General features: G+C 51.0%; 3 protein-coding genes across 6 annotated transcripts in view; 2 read left to right on the top strand and 1 right to left on the bottom strand.

Moving 5' to 3' along the window:
- The window catches only part of BSDC1 (BSD domain containing 1), a 31744-nt gene extending 21107 nt beyond the window's left edge, over nucleotides 1–10637 (top strand). For all 3 annotated transcript variants that reach the window (XM_037738261.1, XM_037738260.1, XM_037738259.1), the window contains 2 exons: nucleotides 6935–7038; nucleotides 9086–10637. In XM_037738261.1, the coding sequence (XP_037594189.1) occupies nucleotides 6935–7038; nucleotides 9086–9118 (137 nt within the window). In that variant the 3' untranslated portion in view covers nucleotides 9119–10637. The remainder of the gene's footprint in view (nucleotides 1–6934; nucleotides 7039–9085) is intronic.
- A 778-nt stretch (nucleotides 10638–11415) lies between these two features.
- TSSK3 (testis specific serine kinase 3) lies at nucleotides 11416–13027 on the bottom strand. Its single transcript, XM_017527937.2, has 2 exons — nucleotides 12883–13027; nucleotides 11416–12146 (listed from the first exon to the last, which is right to left on the bottom strand). The coding sequence occupies exons 1-2, from the start codon at nucleotides 13025–13027 to the stop codon at nucleotides 11485–11487; spliced, it is 807 nt and encodes a 268-aa protein (XP_017383426.1). The 3' UTR covers nucleotides 11416–11484.
- FAM229A (family with sequence similarity 229 member A) lies at nucleotides 12740–14410 on the top strand. 2 transcript variants are annotated; one of them, XM_017527938.2, is made up of 3 exons: nucleotides 12740–13767; nucleotides 13849–13995; nucleotides 14153–14410. In XM_017527938.2, exons 1-3 carry the CDS (start codon nucleotides 13634–13636, stop codon nucleotides 14253–14255), a joined length of 384 nt encoding a protein of 127 aa, XP_017383427.1. In that variant the 5' UTR covers nucleotides 12740–13633; the 3' UTR covers nucleotides 14256–14410. The 2 variants fall into 2 exon arrangements, with proteins under 2 accessions (XP_017383427.1, XP_037594190.1); XM_037738262.1 differs by having other exon boundaries at nucleotides 14150–14410.
- Nucleotides 14411–21618: the final 7208 nt, after the last annotated feature.

Genomic DNA, 21618 nt, shown 5'->3' with positions numbered 1-21618 from the left:
CCCTGATAGAAACCATGGAGTTTCCAGTCTCCAACCGAGTGCTTCCTTTCTGACTCTAATTCAGTAAAGTCATCCATTGAGCTCCTACCTGTTCTTTATGAGACACTGAGTGGGGAGGGGCAGAAGCTGCAGTCTTTTTGAGGAAGCATGAAGCAGGATGTGTCAGTCTGGTACTGGAGGAGTTCAGTGAAAGAAGGAATCTCTGGACGTCTGTGGTGCTTCACCAAGCCTTGTATAGGAGAGTTGGAGAGTTTGGGGCAGGTACGGGGAAGTGGTAGTCTAAGCTGAGGGGGCTTACAAAGTCCAACTAGCAAAGGGCATGGGACAGCATGTGTAAGGGGCGGTGACCTAAACCCACTCTTCTGTATTCTCTCACAGGAGAAGGAAGTACAAGAAGGGTGAGTGGGTTGACTCAGAAATAGAACTTCAGAATTTAAAACCTTAAGCTGGATTCGGAAGATTGGCCTTGGGGCCATAAAGCAGCAGAGCATGGATGTTAAGGGCATTGGTTCTGGAGTTCAGACAGCTCTGGGTTCAAATCCCAACTGGATTTATAAGTTAAGCCATGTAACTTCAGAAAGGTTACTAATCTTCTCTAAGCCTTTGTTTGGTCTGCTATAAACAGGATAATTGTTTCATGATAGAGCCTCAATCGGAGAAGAAATTTAAGTAGAGCCCTGCTTTGGGGAAATGATAATAGAGGTAACATTCTCTGAGCACTTTCTGTGTGTTTAGGTCTGTGCTAAGCACTTGATATGCATATTACTCAATCCTTACAAAAGCCTTATGAGATCTGTGTACTTTTTCCTATTTTTCTAGTGGTAGGAAACTGAGATCAGTCACCCACCCAGTAAATATTTCAGACAGTGTGAAATAGTCCTGTAGGAGAGGGAAGAGTAGGTGATGGGCCTGACAGGTGCAATAGGGTTGCTGGTTAGATGGTCCCAGGGCCCATTGAGGTTGTGATTGTAGATTTTAAGTGAGACCATCAACCTGTTGTATTTTTGTTCAGCCACATTCAGTTGCTCAGGTGCAGGAACAGAGCAGATGGGGAGTTGAGTCTAATTGGGTTCAAGTTTAGCCAGGTAAAATCAGTAGATGAAAAGAAAGTCTGGCTGGACACAGTGGCTCACGCCTGTAACTGCAGTACTGAAGGGAGGCTGAGACAGGTGGATCGCTTGAACCCAGGAGTTCAAGTCCAGCCCTGGCATTGTGGTGAAACCCCTATCTACAGAAAATACAAAAAATTAGCCAGATGTGGTGGCATATGCCTGTAGTCCCAGCTACTCAGGAGGCTGAAATGGGAGGATCACCTGAGTGGGGAGATTGAAGCTGCAGTGAGTTCAGTGAGTTGAGATCGCTCCACTGCACTCCCAGCCTGGGTGACAGAGTTGAGACCTTGTCTCAAAAAAAACAAAGGAGGCTGGGCACGGTGGCTCATACCTGTAATCCCAGCAGTTTGGGAGGCCAAGGCAGGCGGATCACGAGGTTAGGAGATCAAGACCATCCTGGCCAACATGGTGAAACCCCATCTCTACTAAAAATACAAAAATTAGCTGGACCTGGTGGCGTGCACCTGTATTCCCAGCTACTCAGGAGGCTGAGGCAAGAGAATCACTTGAACCAGGGAGTCAGCGGTTGCAGTGAGTCGAGATCGTGCCATTGTACTCCAGCCTGGCAACAGAGTGAGACTTCGTCTCAAAAAAAAAAAAAAAAAAAAAAAAAAAAAGGAAAGAAAAAGTATATGCAAGAAGGGATCAGAATGATGGCTCATGGAATCTGAGCTGAGTAAGGGGGAAAGTGAGGGACAGTGAAACAGTTGGAGAGTTACAAATTATAGGTTTCATTTGGAATTGGGCTACAAAGAGGGTGATCAGAAAAGATTAGTAGTTATCGAAGACTGTATGGAATTGAAATTATAGGAGAGGTAAACATAAGGTCTGAACCACTCTTATGTGCTGCTTCTGCCACACTCAGGGCCTATGAAAGGAGGGGCTGGGGATGTACTACAGAAGACCCACCAGAAACAACTAGTCAGGTGGAAGGAAGCCAGAGTCTTGGACTAGGCTGGGACAGTGGGAACATGTAGAGGGAATAAATCTTAAAAGGAAGAATGGGGGCTTGGAGACAAAGTGACTCCTTTTTCCTCTTGGGGCCACATCTTAGGGTAGACATAAAGTTTGGTTTCTAGGTACAGCAGAATTTCTTGGGGATGCCGTAGCCAAAGGGTCTTACTGGGTCCCAGGGTGATCCCTGTCATTGAGCAGCTGCTTCTAACCTGCAGTTTGTCACAGGATTACTCTGTTTTGAGAGACTGGACTTCTTTCTGCAGGGGAAGGGAGGGGAGGGGAGATTGGGGCAGGCCTGTGGCCTGGAAAGAGCCTGGAAGCTAATACCTCACTTCATGACTGACTGTATGACTTAAGAGCAGTATTTTTGCCTCTGTTTCTTAACTAGGGAAGCAGAAAGTCAATTAAATAGAATAAAATGAGCTGTGAGTGACAGCACTACCAGGTAGCAGTCACCTAAAAACTTCTGTTTTCAAAACAAAACTAGTAGAACTCCATCCTGAGGTCTTTAATTGTAGCACAGGTCTCAGCTCTCTGCCACGTGCAGGTTGTAATGGAGATCTTAGTGCTCTCCTTGTGTGACAGGATAGTGGAAGGAGAGCCCAGCTTCATGTTTCCCTGCGCCACCTGAAGCCTTCATTTTCTCATCTGTATACTGGGACTGTTAATACCCACCCAAGAGGTAGATGTGGAATATTCCTTTTTTTTTTCTTTTGAGACTGAGTTTTGCTCGTTACCCCCCAGGCTGGAGTGCAATGGCACGATCTCGGCTCACCGCAACCTCCGCCTCCTAGGTTCAGGCAATTCTCCTGCCTCAGCCTCCTGAGTAGCTGGGATTACAGGCACACGCCACCATGCCCAGCTGAATTTTTGTATTTTTAGTAGAGATGGGGTTTCACCATGTTGACCAGGATGGTCTCGATCTCTTGACCTCGTGATCCACCCGCCTCGGCCTCCCAAAGTGCTGGGATTACAGGCTTGAGCCACCGCGCCCGGCCTTTTTTTTCTTTTTTAAAGATGGGGTTTCACCATGTTGGTCAGGCTGGTCTTGAACTCCCGACCTCAGGTGATCTACCCACCTTGGTCTCCAAAGTGCTTGGATTACAGGCGCGAGCCACTACGCCCAGCCCAGATGTGGAATTTTCCAGAAATGGTAGTGGATACTGTGTTCTCTACCCCTGAAAGGATCTGCCATAGCATTTAAGCCTAAAGAGACTATTTCAAGTCCCTAGAGGGCAACCTGAGGTTAGGGAAAGCTGTTATGGCCCCAGCCAAAGCTCTGAAGTGAGGAAGCAGCCAGGAGTCCGGCTAACCCACAGGAAGCCTGTGGTGACAGCCAGATGAATGTCACCTAAGTGTCCTGCAGGCACAGAGAGATGTAGGTGCAGAGTCAGAAGAACTGGGTCTTGGTTGCCCTGACTTGCTGAGGTGCCATGTACAAAATGACTGAACTCTGAGACAAGGCCCTTAGAAGAAAGGCAGCGCCATTCATTCATAGCCATGTGTATATATAATAGGCACTTTACATTCATACCTCTAATTCTAACACCATTGTTTCTTAAACTGCAGGCCCCGGTCTACACAGAATCACACAGGTACCTGCTTATAATGCAGCCTTACCAGCTACCACCTAGACCTACTGAGTCTTAGTTGGCGTTGGGAGTCTTAGTTGGAGTCTTAGCAGAGTAGGAGTCTGCATTCTTTTTCCCCCCCCACCCCAAGACTGAGTCTTGCTCTGTCGCCGAGGCTGGAGTGCAGTGGCTCAGTCTTGGCTCACTGCAACCTCTGCCGCCCAGGTTTAAGCGATTCTCCTTCCTCCGCCTCCTGAGTAGCTGGGACTACAGGCGCCCATCATCACACCCAGCTAATTTTTGTATTTTTAGTAGAGAAGGGGTTTCATCATATTGGCCAGGCTGGTCTTGAACTGCTGACCTTGTGATCCGCCCGCCTCGGCCTCTGAAACTGCTGGGATTACAAGCATGAGCCACCACACCCGGCCAGGAATCTGCATTCTAATAAGCTTCTCCAGTGGTTCTTTGCAAAGAGGGTACATTTATCCATATTTTATAAATAGACTGAAGCCACAATAATTTGCCAAGACTACACAGTAAAGGAGTAGGTATTCAACCCAGGCCCGCCTGGCTCCAGAGACCATGCTCTGGCTAGAAGAGAGGATAATGCAGGATACTGTATAAGCAATGTAGGAGTGGGGCTGAGGGGTAGGTCTCGGCGCCGAGGCATCTGATGAGGAGTAGGTTGGACAAGAAGAAATGGAGATTTTTACTGGTCATGCCATTGGAGGATCAGGGACCCACTCTTTTTAAAAGTGCTTTAAAAAAAGATTACAAAGTAATATGTGTTCATTTTGGGAAAAAAATAACCAAGAAAAATCACCCCATGACCTCGTCACCTAGCGATAACTTTGCTAGCGTATTTGGGTATCTAGTTCATCTCTTCTGCATGTGTGCATGCATCTGTGGGCACATTTTAAAACTGGAAATCAGACTGTACGTGCTTTATTGGACGACTTGTGTAGTTTGCCTCAGTAATAACTTATATATACATTTTAAATATTGACTATAAGTAGTCATAGCCAAATATGAATGTTTAGAGCAGTGGCTATCAAACAGTACAAACAGCAGGCATCAGAATCATCTGGAGCAGGGGGTGGTAAACTTTTTCTGTATAGGACCAGACCGTAAAGATTTTAAGCTTTTTGGGCCATGCAGTCGAAATTACTCATCTCTGCTCTTGTAGCCTGAAAGCAGGAGCAGGGAATATGTAAGCAAATGATGTGACATGGCTGGATTTGATCCATGGGCCATCATTTGCCAACCCCTGGTTTACAGAAAGGGTCTGTGACTATTTGGTGCCAACTAAGAACTTGAAATACGTAAGAGAAAAAACAAAAGATCCCTGCCCTCGCAGGGCTCATATTCTAACATATTAATAGACAATAAACATATTAAGTCTGATTATATAATATGTTAGAAAGTGGTCACTGCAATGGAAAAAAGAACAATCCAGAGCCAGGCACAGTGGCTCACACCTGTAATCTCAGCACTTGGGAAGCTGAGGTGGGCAGATCAACTAAGGTCAGGAGTTCAAGGCCAGCCTGGCCAACATGGTAAAACCCTGTCTCTACTAAAAATACAAAAATTAGCCAGGCATGTTGGCATGTGCCTGTAATCCCAGCTACTCAGGAGGCTGAGGCAAGAGAATCATTTGAACCCAGGAGGTGGGGGTTGCAGTGAGCTGAGATTGTGCCCCTGCACTCCTGCCTGGGTGACAGAGTGAGATTCTATCTCAAAAAAAAAAAAAAGAAAACAAAAAAAACAACTAGAGCAGGGTGAGGGTGATGATGGGTTGCCCTTTAAACTAGGATGGCCAATGTAGGCCACATCTAGAAGGTGAGATTTGAGCAGTGGTGTGAAGGAGGTGAAAAGTTGGTCTTGTGGATATCTGAGGAGATGAGTTTCTGGTACTGAGAACAGCCCATGCAAAAGCCCTAAGTTGGGAATGTGCCTGGTATGTTTCTGGAGGAGTAAGATTAGTATGGGTAGGATGGAGTGAGGAGGAAGAGGTTCACTGTTTTGGGGTTTGAGGGGAAGTTTTTGTTTTGTTTTCTTTAGAGACAGGGTTTTGCTCTGTCATCAGACTGGAGTGCAGTGGCATGATCATAGCTCACTGCAACCTTGAACTCCTGGTCTCAAGCGATCATCACACCTCAGCCTCCTGAGTAGCTGGGACTCCTCAGGTGTGCACCACCATGCCTGGCTAATTTTTAAATTTTTTTCTAGAGACAAGGTCACACTATGTTGCCTAGGCTGATCTGAACTCCTGACCTTAAGCGCTCCTCCCACCTTGTCCTCCCAAAGTGTTAGGATTACAGGTGTGAGCCCCTGTGCCTGGCCAATTCACTGTTTGTTTCCTCTGGAAGATTTCTGTGACTCTCTTGGAGCCTCTGGGCCACAGTGCTTCTCCACTCTTTAATGACCTACTTTTTCTGAGGTAATAGATTAAGGCTGTTTGGTATGGATATGAAGTTCTTCTCCACCCTAACCTCTGACAGCCTACAGTGTTCTATCATGTAACTCACTATTTACTTGTCTAATTCTCTGTCAGTGGACTTTCAGATTGTTCCTAGGTTTCCATCACTATGACAGCACTGCAGTGAACACTCTCGGCTAAATTTCTGACTGAATCCAGGATTTTTCCTTAGAATAGATTCTTTCTTTTTTTTTTTTCTTTCTTTCTTTATTATTATTATTATTTTTTTGAGACGGGGTTTCACCACGTTGGCAAAGCTGGTCTCGAACTCCTGGCCTCATGATCCACCCACCTCGGCCTCCCAAAGTGCTGTGATTGCAGGCGTGAGCCACCATGCCCGGCCTAGAATAGATTCTTGACAGTGGGGGCCAAACACGGTGGCTCACACCTGTAATACTAACACTTTGGGAGGCTGAGGCGGCCCAATCACTTGTGGTCAGGAGTTCAAGACCAGCCAGGCCAACAGGATAGAACCCCATCTCTACTAAAAATACAAAAATAAGCCGGGCGTGGTGGCGCACGCCTGTAGTCCCAGCTACTTGGAAAGTTGAGGCAGGAGAATCACTTGAACCTGGAAGGCAGAGGTTGCAGTGAGCTGAGATCACACCACTGTACTCCAGCCTGGGCTACAGAATGAGACTCCATCTAAAGAAACAAAACAGAAAAGTGGGATCACTGGGCCAGAGTCAACACAGAATGTAAAGACTTGTGTATTTGTGAGACCCTTTAAAGCGTACTATCTCCCCAGCTACAACCTCTTCAGGTGTCCCTTCCCTGCCTCCTCCTGCCTTTCACACTGTGGCTTATGGTTCCAGGCTCAAGCACAGACATCAGTGAGGACTGGGAGAAAGACTTTGACTTGGACATGACCGAAGAGGAAGTGCAGATGGCACTTTCCAAAGTGGATGCCTCTGGGGAGGTGAGTGGGCCTGGTGGGTCAGAGGGAAGTGGGCCTAGTGGTACTGGGTGTGCGAACCGTCCCCAGCCAGCCCAGCTGTCCGTTCAGGAGGGTCCTTGCTCCTGTCTGAGGTGGCATGTTGTGGGAAAGAAGCTGGAGCTTCCTGCTTAGTCCCACAACAGTGGTCATCAGCAGGCTCCACTTCCTCTCAGTTCCAGGGTAATAAGAGGGGAGGGTTCTTGACCTGAGCTCTGTATCAAAATTGCCTGAGAAACTGCTTAAGAAAACAGATGACATGCTGGGCACGGTGGCTCGCGCCTGTAATCCCAGCACTTTGGGAGGCTAAGGTGGGAGGATCGCTTGAGGCCAGGAGTTCAACACCAGCCTGGCCAATATAGTGAAACCTCATTTCTATCTTTGAAAAAAAAAAAAAAAAAGAGAAGGCTGGGCGCGGTGGCTCAAGCCTGTAATCCCAGCACTTTGGGAGGCCGAGGCGGGTGGATCACAAGGTCAAGAGATCGAGACCATCCTGGTCAACATGGTGAAACCCCGTCTCTACTAAAACTACAAAAAATTAGCTGGGCATGGTGGCACGTGCCTGTAATCCCAGCTCAGGAGGCTGAGGCAGGAGAATTGCCTGAACCCAGGAGGCGGAGGTTGCGGTGAGCCGAGATCGCGCCATTGCACTCCAGCCTGGGTAACAAGAGCGAAATTCCATCTCAAAAAAAAAAAAGAGAACATAGTTGTTAAACCCTGCCAGACCTTCTGACTTGTGGTCCCCAGATATGAGGCCTGAGCATATACTTGGCCTTGGAGACAAAAGACCATTGTGATCAAGGGCATGTTACTTAACCTGAGCCTCTGGTTCCTCATCTAAAACATGGAATTGATCATTATAAAACCTGGCGTATAAGCTGTAATGAGGTGATGCATGTAGACACCTTATGGCTAGTGCCTGAGACATGGTGGCACTCAGGAGACATTCGTGATAAATGCCACAAAACCCATTACAGTTATTAAGCTCAAAAAGGCCTTATTACTGTTATTCTTTACTACCTCTCAGAATCAAAAGTGGCTCATTTAGATTGAGAGTGCAACAGTCCAAAGCTCTCCCAGCTAATAAGTGACAGAACTATGGCTGTAGCCCAGCCATCTGATTCATGTCAGCATTACTTCCACTGTCACACAAAAACCAAGTGAGTCCTTCCATCATGTAACTCATGAACCTAAGCTAGAAAGAGGTGGACAGATTAAAGACTTGTGAAGGGCCTCATTTTTCATGAAGCGAAACTGAAGCCTTGGGGGATTATTTTACCTACTCAGGAGTATTTTGGACTTTTGACTACCTCACTATACCCAGAACAGAGAAGGTCCATAGTGCCTGTCAGGCCACAGGGGCTTGCTGGCTTTTTGTGTCTTTGCAGCCCCCTTTGAAACCTGACATGCAGTACCCCTGAACGCTTTAGAACCTGCTTTAGCAGGGCTCAGCTGACAGCAGGCCCAGAGTAGGAACAAAGCAAGAACAGGTTCCTTTGCTTGGGGAGACTTGAGCTGGGAATTAGGGGCTTGGCGCCCCTAGTGAAGACCTTGTAAGCAGCCGTAGTCCACTGCCGCCTCTGCTTTTGACCACAGTGCCACTTAGACAGTGGCCCCCATTCACCCAGAGGTTAAGTAACTTGCCCTGGATCACACTGGTCTTTTGTGTTCAAGGCCAAGTATCTGCTCAGGCCTCCTGAGTTCTCTGCGTCTCAGAGCCATGGCATTCTCTGCTCAGTAGGAGGCAAGTTCTCCTTAAGGGACTGGGACTGACTTGGTTCCTGTAGACAGCCATCACCTTGTGGTGTCTGGTGTTGGTTGGTGGAAGCATTTCCTTTAGGTCTGAAATAATCAGAGCAAGCCCACCCCTCAGATACATTCCTTAAGACTAGGGGTTCACTCTCAGTGGGGACAGAGTATGGCCTGGGTGGGGGATGGGAGGCGGCTCTGCTCAGCAAGGGGAGGTTAGGTCTGGGCCTGACTCAGGAATAACTGTGTGTTTGTGATTTCCATCATCCCCTCCCATTTGCAGCTGGAAGATGTAGAGTGGGAGGACTGGGAATGAGGGGAACTGGAGGGAGCAACTCCCCACCCATGGCATCTCTCACCTCTCTCGTCTCAGCCCAGCCCTGGAAGACTCTGACTGAGAATGTCCCCCCAAATCTCCTCTGCCAACCAGAGCTCTGGGCACAGATTCTGGTGGCTCCCTGCTGGCCCTCTGGGCCTCTGCTCACACCTGGGAAGGGGCTCTATAAATCCCAGCCAGGAACTCTGACTTGTGCCAACAGTAGGATGACCCAAGAGAGAGGAAACCTATCCCCTTCACCAGAAGAGCCAGCGTTTTTCTGCTGAATACCCACTGTTCCTGGACACTCCTGCTGGGAAGTCCTAAAGGATAGTTCTAGCCCTTCTGCCTGTGTAGACAGAAGCAAAACCACCAGTCTCTCAGAGGAAGCCGAGACCACACACTCTGTCCACCCATAAGCAGGCAGGGAGGGCCATGCCACCTGTCCTTGGCTAAACAGGGACAGCGAACACATTTTGGTTCCTATCCCAGTGGGCAAGAGGCTCTTATCTCTGGGAAATTTGCCTCTCTTGGGAATCTCCCCCTCCCAGGCATTTTCCATTCCTGGAAAGACTCCTTTGGGGTCCAGAATCCAGAGACCAAACCCTGACCCACCTCCTTCCTTTCTTCCAGCCCACGCTGGTCTGTCCCCATGCCTTCCCAGGGCTTCTTCATGTCAGATGCACCCAAGTCCTTAGCCCAGCTGTGCCACCTGCAGGAGTTCGCTCTTGCATTTCTTCCCCTCCCCAAGAAGGGAGGGGGCCACTTCAGGCCCTTCTGTGTGTTGCCTGGCAGGATACCTTGTCCAACCAGCTACCCACCTCAACTCCCCTGTAGCTTAGGACACAAAACAGCTACCAGTGGTACAGAGCGGTGATCAGAGCCGAGTACTTACAACTCTGGTAAGCCTAGCTTCTCTGCCTTGGCCCTTCTGCGTCTGGAAGGGCTATCCTGGGGCTGAACTTGAAACTCTCATCAGGCTTCTGCAAAAGCTCTTCTTCCTGAAGACAGACCCAGCCTTTGCGCTCTCACCCTCCACTCTGGTAAAGCCGCACCTCTGGGGGAATGAGGGGCTGCAGGAATCTCTGGAGAGCCTGGTGCTTCACGATGCTGCTCTGGTGATTCTTGTACCTAATCTGGTGTGCTCACCAGTGAGTGAAATGGATCATGGTCAGGGATACCAAGAGTGGGGTCACTTCCACTTCAAACCATCAGTGAGGGGTGGGATGGAGAGAATGCTGAGTCTTGTTTTTGATGGGATGGGTTTTTCTCTTTGTAATTATTCCTTTAGTTTAATTAACCTTTTGGTTGTTTGTGCAATATTATATATTTTAAATTATAATGCATCTCCCCAGAGTATTTTGTAGCTGGGAAAACAACAACAACAACAACAACAGAAAAGAAAAAAAGATTCTAACAGCTGTTAGTTTTATAATTAAAAAAGAAAGAAAAAAGAACTTTGTCCTGAACCTTTTACAGACTTGCCGTTAACAGCATTAAAGTGATTCAGCCGAAGCTGGAAGGTGTCTGGGGGTCTGTTTTTGTCCCCTTGGCAGCTGCACTGGGCCAGGGCAGGACTGGCTTCCCACTTGGAGCCAGAGGCAGGGTAGGGGGATAGCCTGGGTCCAGATGAGGTCCCTTGTCCTCATCCCAGATTCAGCTTTGCCTTGGGATGAAAAAGGGGCAGGACTCCCAGCAGGCCTCTCACCAGGACAAGGAGTCGAGAGGCCATCTCTGCATTCCCAATGCCTCTGCTTTTATTTGGAAAGGAAGTTGCAACAACGGTGGTTTCAGTTGCTCTTGGTCGTTTTTCTCCTTTCCTCCCCCTGTGTGTATTTGATTCTGGGGTCTTTTTAAATTAACTTTAGTATGAAAAATCACTTGTCAGGCGAGGTGCGGTGGCTCACGCCTGTAATTCCGGCACTTTGGGAGGCCAAGGCAGGTGGATCACTTAAGGTCAGGAGTTCGAGACCAGCCCGGCCAACATAGTGAAACCCCGTCTCTACTAAAAATACAAAAATAGCCTGACGTGGTGGTAGGCGCCCAGCTACTGGAGAGGCTGAGGTAGGAGAATCGCTTGAACCTGGGAGGAGGAGTTGCAGTAAGCTGAAATCGTGCCACTGTATTCCAGCCTAGGTGACAGAGCAAGACTGTGTCTCACAGGGGAAGAAAAAAGGAAGTCTGAATGAGGCCCTCGGGTTCCATGAAGATCTCTACATGGAAAGAGTAGTAAGGCTGGGGAGGAGGTATGTAAGTTTTAGGATGAGTAAACTTAAAGCGTAAAATATATATCACCATTTTAGAAGCGGGTTTTTGAGTTTGCTTTCTCCCCCTACTTTATTGGGGAGCACTTGCCATTGCTTTTATCAAGTGCTTGCTAGCCATGGATGCCAACTAACTTCTTCAATTGAAGGCCGGAGGATCATGTCGGGTTCCAGGAGCCTCTTGAGCAGGTCCTGGCATTCGGCCGAGATGCTCAGATGAGTGGGGAAGGACACCCCCTTCTGCTGTTCCCACAGCATCTTGGGGATGTCTGTGTCGTCAAAAGGTAGGCTGGCACAGAGCATGACATATAGGACCACACCCATGCTCCAGACGTCACCTTTCTTGCTATCGTGGGGAATGCCCTGAAGCACCTCGGGGGCGGCATAGGCTGTGCTGCCACAGAAGGTCTGGCTCAGCTCCCGGTGCGACTTGGGCAACACCTTGGCAAAGCCAAAGTCAGTCAGCTTCAGGTTGAAGCCCTGCAACAGGGCGTTCTCGCATTTGAGGTCCCGGTGGGCCACACCACAGCCATGGCAGTAGCGGATGGCCTCAACCATCTGACAGAAGAGGGCCTTGGCCCGGCTCTCAGGCAGTGGCCCCCCATTCAGCACGCAGTCAAAGACATCCCCTCCCTCGGCCAGTTCCATTACCAGGTAGATTTTCCCATCGGCAGACTCCAGCATCTCATACACCTGGACGATGTTCTTGTGGTCCAGGGTACGGACTATTTGGAGCTCCCGAGGCAGGAATCTCTGGATAAACTCTGAGGAAGTAAGGGGAGTAGAGATGGGCTGGAGGGTCAGAAAGGCCTACCTCCTCACACCTGTCTCCTGCTTTCCAACTTCTGTCCTGCCCACCTTGTCTGGGTCTTATTTCTTGGCTCCCTTAATGGTCTTAAATGTGTCTAGCTGCTTGGATATTACAAAGAATGTTCACTTCTGTTATTTTTGTCGCTAACCTGTCTTTCAAAGGAACCACTCCCCACCAACCTGTGGACTGTTGTGAGCAGTCTGTGACTGGATATCAAGGTGCTTTGGGGACTTTCAGACAAAGCCACAGAATCTCAAGGCCTGATTTGCCCAAAGGGTGATGAGCCAGCTTCTCCCACCACTGTCCCCTGACCACAATTTTTTCCATGAGCCCTGTCTTTTCCCCATCTCCATCAGCCTTGGCACCAGCTCCTGTTCTCTGCTAGTCCTGGCTGTGGCCTCAGGCAGTCTCTGTCTCAGAGACTGTTCCCCTGCCAGAAGGGAAAGCCCGGCTCGGGTTTTGCCTCTGAGGATCCTTCACCTCATGCCACTTTAATCTTATATTTTGGGGGATGTAATGTTCCTGGACTCCTAGAACCCCTCTGTTCCCCACTGACCCACTCCAGAGCTGCCACGGGGCTTGCTTAGTTCCAGACCAGTGGGAGCAGGGAATGATCGAATGATCTAACTGGGGGAAGCACCCACCCGCCTCAGCCAGCCTGCCCTCCCGCCAAAGGGGCCCTGGCTCACCTTCTGGCCCTCCCATCTTGTCTATAATTTTAATTGCCACTTTTCTTTGGTGTTTTTTGGAAAATGCTTCTTTGACTTTTGAGTAGGTACCTTCCCCAATGGTCTTGCCCAGCTGGTATCCATTGGAGAGCAGAAAGTCCTCCATGCTGTCTAGCGCCTCCTTCCTATCACCCTCTCAGCTCATGCTGCCTCTGCGAGGCAGCTCTACGCCACCATCGCCCTTGGCCTGCTCCTTTTCTCCCCAAGCACTTCATCCGCAGCCGCCCCCGGCGTTAGAACATTGTCTGGACACAGCCGCGGGTGGTGGGGAGGGAGAGGGCCAGACATTTTAAGACTCTGGTGCAATTGTGATGTAAATGCTGTGTGACCCTTGGCCAAAATGGGTAGTGCCCCTATCTGCTCTCATTACCACCACCAAACCCAGCCCGGGTTAAGTCACCGCCGCGCCCACTCCCGCGCCAGGCACTGGGTCATAGCTCCCCCTAGGAGGGCGTTCCGCGGCGTCTGTGTGGGCCGGGGATACCCGTATCGCAGCCGTGGACGCCGTCTTGCGGCGGGTTGCCCTGGCCTCCTGCGCCGCACTAGGTTAGCTGGGGTCGGCGCGACCCCGTCTCCAGGCGCCACGGCCAAAGCCCTCCAGTTCCTGGCTCCAACCTGCGCTAAGTGCCTGGGGCGGCCGGGGGCGCCGTTGGGGATTCCCCAGCTGGAGGAACGGGCTCTGTGAGGTCAGCGCGCCGTGGCCTGGGTCACAATGCTGCCCTCCTCGATGCCAGCGCCCGGGCGCGCCACAGACACCTGCCCGGCTCCGCTTGGACCGGAGCGTTCTCCAGTGGCCAGGGCTCGGGCAGCTGCTTCCAGCCTGGGACCGGCCTCGGCCTCCGGCAGGTGAGCGACGGCCCAGGGGGCGGGCGCGAGGCGGGGGCGCCCGGCGGCCCGGGAGAGGCCTGACCGCCACTCCCCGCGCAGAGCGCCCCGGGGCCTGGACATGAGCGCCCAGGAGCCCCCGCAGGGTCGGAGATTCCCCATTGAGGCCGGAGACTCCAGTGGCCTTGCCGCCGCCCCCGAGTCCCAGGACAGCCCGGAGGCGGTAGCGACGGAGCACAACCCGGTCAGGTGAGGCCCGCCCCGCGGCCCCGCCCTCTGTCCCACTTGGCGCCCCTAGCGGCAAGGTCCGCACATCCACGTCCCGGTCCCCAGGGGACCCCAGGTGAACTACCTGGATGCGCCCCCACGGCCTCAACGTCCCCCTGTCATGCCCCGCTTTCCCCAGGCCGCTTCGACGTTGCCCCGGCTGCCACTGCCTGACGCTGCTGCACGTGCCCATCGACGTCTACCTGGCCATGGGCGGGAGCCCCCGGGCTCGCGCCACGTGAGCGCATTGCGGCTCCACGGGAGCCGGGCGGGAACGAGGCCCGCCGCGGGCCACCACGCTGAGGTCGCACGCGCCGAGCACGAGACAATGATGCACATTTTAAAATAAAAGAATGATGCACATTTTAATAAAGCACAGCATAAACTGTTCTTTCCACTTCGGGCTGGCAGTGTATGTCTATCCGTCGGGTCCACCAGCTGCTCTGCCCAGTAACACTTTCCCTTCTGCGGCCTCCTCACTTGGACCCAGCCCTAGAGGCCGGCCCTTCCACCTTTCAGCCTGCACCACTTCCCTCCTCCCACTTCTTGCTGGTCCTGACCCTCCCTGGGCAGCCTTTACCCTGGGGCCCTGCCCTTGTCCATCTCTCTAACCCCTTCTCCGGTGAATTCACATCATTGTGGGGGATGCCGGCAACCCACAGAGGCGGGGAACAGGAGCGGGGAGGAGAGGTGGGCCGACAAGTAACATAGAATACAGCCAATGGCCACCCATACCAGGCGTTTTTTTTTTTTTTGAGATGAAGAAGTCTCACTGTGTCGCCCAAGATGGAGTGCAGAGGCGTGATCTCGGCTCTCTGCCTCCCAGGTTCAAGCGATTCTTCTACCTCTGCCTCCCCAGTAGCTGGGACCACAGGTGCCCGACCAGGCCTGCTTTAATCCTCTCCAGCGAGAAGGTTCTGTAACATGCTCTTTGCGACCCTGGGCGCCTGGGGCCTTCCTTGTTGGAGGGGTTTGGAGCTGCCCCAGTCCATTCTGAGCCTTGGTTTCTCCTACGACCGAAGGGATCACAAAAAGATTGGGGAAGAGGCCGTTTGAAAAACGGAGGTTTAACTTCCTGTTTTACAGATGAGTGAAATGAGCCTTTTTGAGACTTGCCCAAGGTCCCCCGATGACAGGTGACACTCGCACACTCCGAAGCATCTTCAGACCACATGCCCTAAGATCCACCCTCCAGGGGCCCATGACAGGAACCCTACCCAGAAGTGCTAGTATTTAAGCTAAGCAACTATTTTCTACTTTCCATTTTGCTTTAATGAGCCCGTATATTCTACTTTACAATTTTGCTTTTATGGGGGGAGTATAACCTAAAGGTCAGGTTCAGTCTCCTGTCCCCTGACATCTAAGGAGAATTGATTCAACACCCTCCTCTAATCTTCATGTGGTAGAGAAGTCCAACCTCTCCCTAGAGCACCTTAGAATTCCACAGTCACCCAGAAGGGATACCCTTCTGTTTCTACATAAAATGCTCTCCCAGGCAGTCCCCATGTAGGAGGCTTACTAAAAGGGCCTATTTCCTCACTGGTTTTTAAAACAGCAGGGGGAGGGGGAAGGGGGCATCAGCTGGTCTCTTTGGACTCTGCCAGCCCCGCAAAATGCTGAATCCTTCAGTCTTCCTTCCCTGCCCGCCCACCCGCCCCCCACCGTCTTTCCCACTTCCTTTCTCTTCTCTACCCTCTTTTCCTTTTAAAAAAAAAAAAAAAAAAAAAAAGAATAGGCTCAGGCCTGTAATTCCAGCACTTTGGGAGGCTGAGGCAGGAGGATCACTTAAGCCCAGGAGTTCAAGACCAGCATGGAAAACAGCAAGATCCCATCTTTAAAAACAAAACAAAACAAAAACCAGGTATGGTGGTGTGTGCCTATAGTCCTAGTTACTGGGGAGCCTGAGGCAGGAGGATTGCTTGAGCCCAGGAGTTCAAGGCTGCAATGAGCTGAAGTCACACTACTGCATTCCAGCCTGAGCAACAGAGGGAGATCCTGTCTCTAAAAAATTTAGAAACCAGGCCGGGCACGGTGGCTCAAGCCTGTAATCCCAGCACTTTGGGAGGCCGAGGCGGGTGGATCACGAGGTCAAGAGATCGAGACCATCCTGGTCAACACGGTGAAACCCCGTCTCTACTAAAACTACACTACAAATGATTAGCTGGGCATGGTGGCGCGTGCCTGTAATCCCAGCTACTCAGGAGGCTGAGGCAGGAGAATTGCCTGAACCCAGGAGGCGGAGGTTGCGGTGAGCCGAGATCGCGCCATTGCACTCCAGCCTGGGTAATAAGAGCAAAACTCCGTCTCAAAAAAAAAAAAAAATATTTAGAAACCAGTTACTGCCAACCTTCCATGTGCTTGATTTGTGAGGGATGCAAAGATTCCAGACACAGCCCTTGCCAATGGGGCTAGTTAGCTCTAGAATGTCCATAAGCAAGGGGAAGGGCATTCCCATTGGGGAGGGAGCATTGTGGGTAAAGGCCTGGAGGCAGGAAGGACAAGTTCAAGAAACTCAGTTCAATCAGTTTTCATCAACACCTACCTGGGCCATGCCTGGTACGGAGAACCCAGGCCTGAATCTGACATCATTTTCCCTTGCAGAGCTTAGAATGCAAGGGATCCACGAATGAATTAACAGAAGAGAAGCTGGATCAGGGAGACCTTTGCATACCAGGTGAAGGAGTTTGAACTTTGTTCTGCAGGCAGGCAGAGTACAACAGGCTCCTACCTGGGTCACTTCACTCTCCTATTTCTCTTCTCTTCATCCTGTTCTCTGTTTCTTCTTACTCCTTCTCCCAGGAAAAGCCATTGGCCGAAACTAGTGCTGAGTTCAAGTCCTGACTCCGCCGTTTTTCTAACTGTGCAACCTTGAGCTAATTAGCCCTTCTGGGCCTCCATCTTCAAATCTGTAAAATGGGGTTAATGACACCTGCTGGAAAGTTTCAGTAAGGACCTGTGTGTCCACCACGCAGGAATCACTGCCATAGCTACCACTTGATAAGCAAGAGACTGCTAGGGCTGCTGCTCTTACCTTTGTCTTCAAGGGGCAGCAGAGAGCCAGACAGCCAAAGACACTGTCCCTGGGAGCTGGGTGATGTCCAGCCCTGAAGGGGGCTGAGGAAACCCTCTTGCCTCTCTCTCTACCAACTTCCTAGCAGTTCTGTTCAGGAGCCTAAGACCTTGGTGGGGGTTTGGGGGCAGGGGAATTTCCAGGGGAATCCCCAGGTGGAAAAGACAGAGCTGCCTCCCTCACCCTAACTGTCCCCAGACCCCAGTGCAGGACCCAATGCAGATCCCGGCCTTATTCTTTGGGCCTGAGGAATGGGGAGGGGCCGGGCAAAGGGGGATGCTCGAATCACTGCCTTCCCTGACTTCTTTCTCAGATACCTTATTAGCCAGCCCCTCCCTATGGGACCCCCTTTTAGAAGGAGGGGGCGAAGTACAGATGGACCCCCCAGGTTACCATGGAGACAGCAGGGAAAGGGTTGCTGTATCACCATGGCAATAATTGACGTCAGTGCTACCCTTTCCCATCACTTGATATGAGAGGGGGACAGCCACCCCAACCACAAGCAAATCCCCCACAAATCCTCCTCCTCTTACTGAGCCAATCAACCAGGGGGGTCGCCAGGCTTAATATAGCACAGGAGTTAAAAGCACAGACTCTGATGTCAGTCAAACCTTGGTTCAAATCCTCACTCTGCCTCATCCTAGCCGTGTGAATTTGAGCAAGTTTCTTAACCCCTTGAAATCTCATAGGTGCCATGGGGCTGAATAAGCTACGTGCCTCCAAGGATTATGTGAGGATGACATGGGATCACGCAGGTAACAGGTGTGGGGACTGCCTCAACCAAAGTGCACACTGACATAGGGATGGTCAAGAATCCTACTCATCATCTTGGGACTTGTCAGGGGATTGTGGACTTCCAGCTACAGACTCCCATCTCCTAGAGGGCCCCCAGGACTTACAAGGACTGGGCCTCAGGGTTTGAGCATCTCAGGATTTGGGGGTCTCAGAGTGAAACCAGAAACTGTAGAATTTCCAGGCTCTGAGGAAACCCCAGATGCCACTTTCCCTGAAGCCTCATCACATCTGGACTCTGACCCAACTTCGCCTTCTCCTCCCCTCTGCCTTGTCCTAATCCTTAATAACACCTTCTACCTCTTAGGGGCCTCCATATGCTCCCCTAAGAAAAAGGATGGGGTGGCCGGGCACAGCTGTTCATGCCTGTAATCCCAGCATTTTGGGAGGCTGAGGTGTGCAGATCTCTTGAGGCCAGGAGTTCAAGACCAGCCTGGGCAATGTGGCAAAACCCTGTCTCTACAAAAAAAAAAAAAAGAAAGAAAGAAAGAAAGAAAATTAGCCAAGCATGGTGGCACATGCCTGTAGTCCCAGCTACTTGGGAGGCTGAGGCAAGAGGATCACCAGAGTTCAGGAGGTCGAGGTTGCCATGAGCCGAGATCATGCCACTGTACTTCAGGCTGGGCAACAGAGTGAGACTCGGTCTCAAAAATAAATAAATAAATAGAAAAGGATAAAAAAAGGATGAGGCTGGTGCTGTAATCCCAGCACTCTGGGAGGCTGAGGCAGGGGGGTCACTTGAGCATAGGAGTTCAAGACCAGCCTGGACAACATGGCGTCTCTACAAATACAAAACTATTAGCCAGGCATAGTAGTGAGTACCTGTAGTCCCAGCCACTCAGGAGGCTGAAGTAGAAGGATCGCTTAAGCCCAGGAAGTCACGGCTGCAGTGAGCCGAGATTGTGTCACTGCATGAATTTTTAAAAAAGAAGAAAAAGAAAAAGGATGGATGAGGGATCACAGGTAGAATGGCCTGGTCACCATGGGGATATGGGTGGTCCAGCTCCCACTGCCCTCTCCCCACCCACCCTTAGGGTAGAAGGACTGGAACCATTTTCATTCCCTCCCTTTTCCCTGACAACCACGATTCAGTCTGCCCAAATCCACTGCCACCGCCCTGGGTCAGGTCCCCCTTACTACTCACCTGATCGTTCCAGCAGCTCCCTGCCAGGTCTCTCCCTCCTTCCTTCCTCACTTGATCCTCCAATCCAGAATTATTTTATAAAGACCACAAACGCAGCCTGGTCAGTTTCCTATTTAAACCTCATCAATGGCTTCTTCACATCCCTTGTCCAGCCACAATGGACACCTTTCAGATCATCACAAAACATTCCTCCCACCTTAAGCACATCGTCCCTTCTGCCTGACCCCACAGATCACCCTCAAAGATGGCTCCCCTGACCACCCATCGGTCCCCCACCCTTAGGGCCTGCATGTCCTCTGGGTTGCCTTCAATATCTATTCCTGACCCGAACCTAATGCCTGTCCTCCCTGTTACACTACAGGCTCACTGCAGGCAGGAACATCCTCCTCCTGACATCCCCAAGGTCTAGAACAGGAGGGCTCAGGAATCTGCAGATTAGACTAGCTAGTGAATGACTGCTTGCAAGGTCCACAGAGGAGAGGCCTTGGTGGTGTGAGAAGAAGCAACGGCGGAGCCACCCGCCCAGCTGGGAGGTTGGAAATGGCTCTCATAAATGGACACTTGAACTGAAGGATGAGAAGCTGTTACCCAGGCAAAGACTGAGGAACGTCCCCAACACTGGGTTTGGTATGGGCCATGGGTTGGGTGAACTTGGTGCTAAAGACATGGATGGTGCAGGGAGACATATTCCTATTTTGGAAAGACACCCAGCTGCCCTGTAGGAACAGACCACATAGGGGATTGAGAGTGGCAGCAGGGAGACAGATCAGGAGGCTGCTGCAGCCTCTCTGGTGAAAGGTGATAGGGCCTTGGTGCAGGTGTTGGTGGCCGAAACGGAGAGAAACAATGGGATTTTAGGTATGTCCTGAAAGGACAGGATTTTGTAGCTGCTTGAGGATGAAAAGGGTGAGAGAGGACAGAGTCTAGAACCAAATCCAGATTTCAGGTTCAGACAGCTGGGAGATGGTTAAGCTGGGGGACATGGAGGGAGGGCAGGTGTGCAGCCTGCTTCCTGAGAGTGGCACATTGAGCAGGAGAGGTCCAGGAGGCAGGTGTGGGGCAGGGGAGAAGGCTGGACTGAGAAAGAGAAAGGAGTTTCTGGCACGGGCTGGACGCTGAGGGCATGGGAGTTGATGAGACTCCCCAGGGATAGACTGTAGCAGGTCTGGGAACAACCATGATTAGGCAGTGAGCAAAGGATAAGAAATTTGCCATGTGGCAGCAACCCATAAGATAGCAAGAAAATCAAAAGTGTACAGTGTCCAGAAATACGAGGACCTAAAAGTATCTCAAAGAGGAGGGAGTTATTTGTGTCAAAGCTGGCCACTGCTAAGGGGTCAAGACAGATAAAGACTTGTAAGCATCCCTTGGATTTAGCAACAAGGAGGTTAGTGGTGACCTTGGCGGGCTGTTCCTGTGGAATGGTGGGGGAGGAAGCCAGATTGCAGGGGCTGAGTGAGGAAGTGGAAACAACGTGTGTATACAACTCCTTCAAGAATGCTGGCTGCAGAGGGGAGCTGGAGAAGGATGTGGAGTGGAGGGAGGGCTTTCTTTTTTCAAAGATAGGAAAAACTAGAGCTTGTTTGTCTGCTGATGGGAAGAAGCCATCAGGGAGGGAGAGGCTGAAGATATGGAAAATGGTTGAAGATAGGGAAAAAAAAGAAGGGATTAGGGGAAGGAGATTCCCCATGGAGGAAAAACAGATTAAATCCCCAAATATGGCTGCACAACCTGGGGGGGCAAGTCAGGGCCTGTTCTGGGCTCTGGGGGCTCAGAACAGCTGCCCACTCTCCCCAGCAGCCAGTGTGAGTCACTGGGGGGGAAATAGCCCAAACTGGCAATGTGGAAGGGGGGGCTGGGCCAGCATGTTCCTTAGGATCCCCAAGGGTCAGGGAGGAGCCAGGAGCAGCCTGGGCTCTGAGCCCTGAACCCCATGCCCTGAGCTGGACAAGGACACACAGAAGGGTTGTCTCACCTTTTGTAGGAGCAGGCAGAGTTGTAGAAAGCTTAGGTTGCACTTTTGACTTTTCACTGCCCCATTGTGAACCTGTTGCCTCTTCTGCAAAAAGAGAGGGTTAAACAGATCGACTTTTCAGTTCTGGGGAAGGAAAGTGTCAGGACCAGGACTTTGCTGACAGTTTAGGGGGTCCTGGAGCCCCAGCAGCCTCCGAACTACAGTTGGCTGAGGAGCTCACATTTAAGCGTGCATAGAATTAGGGAAAAGGCTCCTATGAGGGACATGGGAACAGGTCAGGGTGCATCTAAGCCTGGGAGAAGAGAAGGCCCTTTGAGGTGAGTTGTGCCTGAACACACAATCCAGAATGTGTGAGGCCAGCCAGGAGTGGTGGCTCACGCCTGCAACCCCAGCACTTGGGAAAGCTGATTGGGAGTGGGGCAAACTGCTTGATTCCAGGAGTTTGAGACCAGCCTAGGCAACATGGCAAAACTCTATCTCTACAAAAAAAACAAAATATGGCCAGGTGCAGTGGCTCACGCCTGTAATCCCAGCATTCTGGGAGGCCGAGGTAGGCAGATCACCTGAGGTCAGGAGTTCAAGACCAGCCTGGCCAACATGGAGAAACCCCATCTCTATTTAAAA

Source organism: Cebus imitator, unplaced genomic scaffold, assembly GCF_001604975.1.
Source record: "Cebus imitator isolate Cc_AM_T3 unplaced genomic scaffold, Cebus_imitator-1.0 Scaffold51, whole genome shotgun sequence".
Taxonomy (NCBI): domain Eukaryota; kingdom Metazoa; phylum Chordata; class Mammalia; order Primates; family Cebidae; genus Cebus; species Cebus imitator.
Note: the sequence above shows the minus strand (reverse complement) of the source record. Positions and strands in the feature narration are given on the sequence as shown.

Excerpts from the sequence above, each read along its gene's own strand:
- FAM229A (XM_037738262.1), top strand. The coding sequence starts at position 13,634 with ATGCTGCCCTCCTCGATGCCAGCGCCCGGGCGCGCCACAGACACCTGC. Across the intron at positions 13,768-13,848 it reads CCGGCCTCGGCCTCCGGCAG|AGCGCCCCGGGGCCTGGACA; the intron begins GTGAGCGACGGC and ends CTCCCCGCGCAG. Across the intron at positions 13,996-14,149 it reads ACGGAGCACAACCCGGTCAG|CAGGCCGCTTCGACGTTGCC; the intron begins GTGAGGCCCGCC and ends CCCCGCTTTCCC.
- TSSK3 (XM_017527937.2), bottom strand. The coding sequence starts at position 13,027 with ATGGAGGACTTTCTGCTCTCCAATGGATACCAGCTGGGCAAGACCATT. Across the intron at positions 12,147-12,882 it reads CAAGATGGGAGGGCCAGAAG|AGTTTATCCAGAGATTCCTG; the intron begins GTGAGCCAGGGC and ends TTACTTCCTCAG.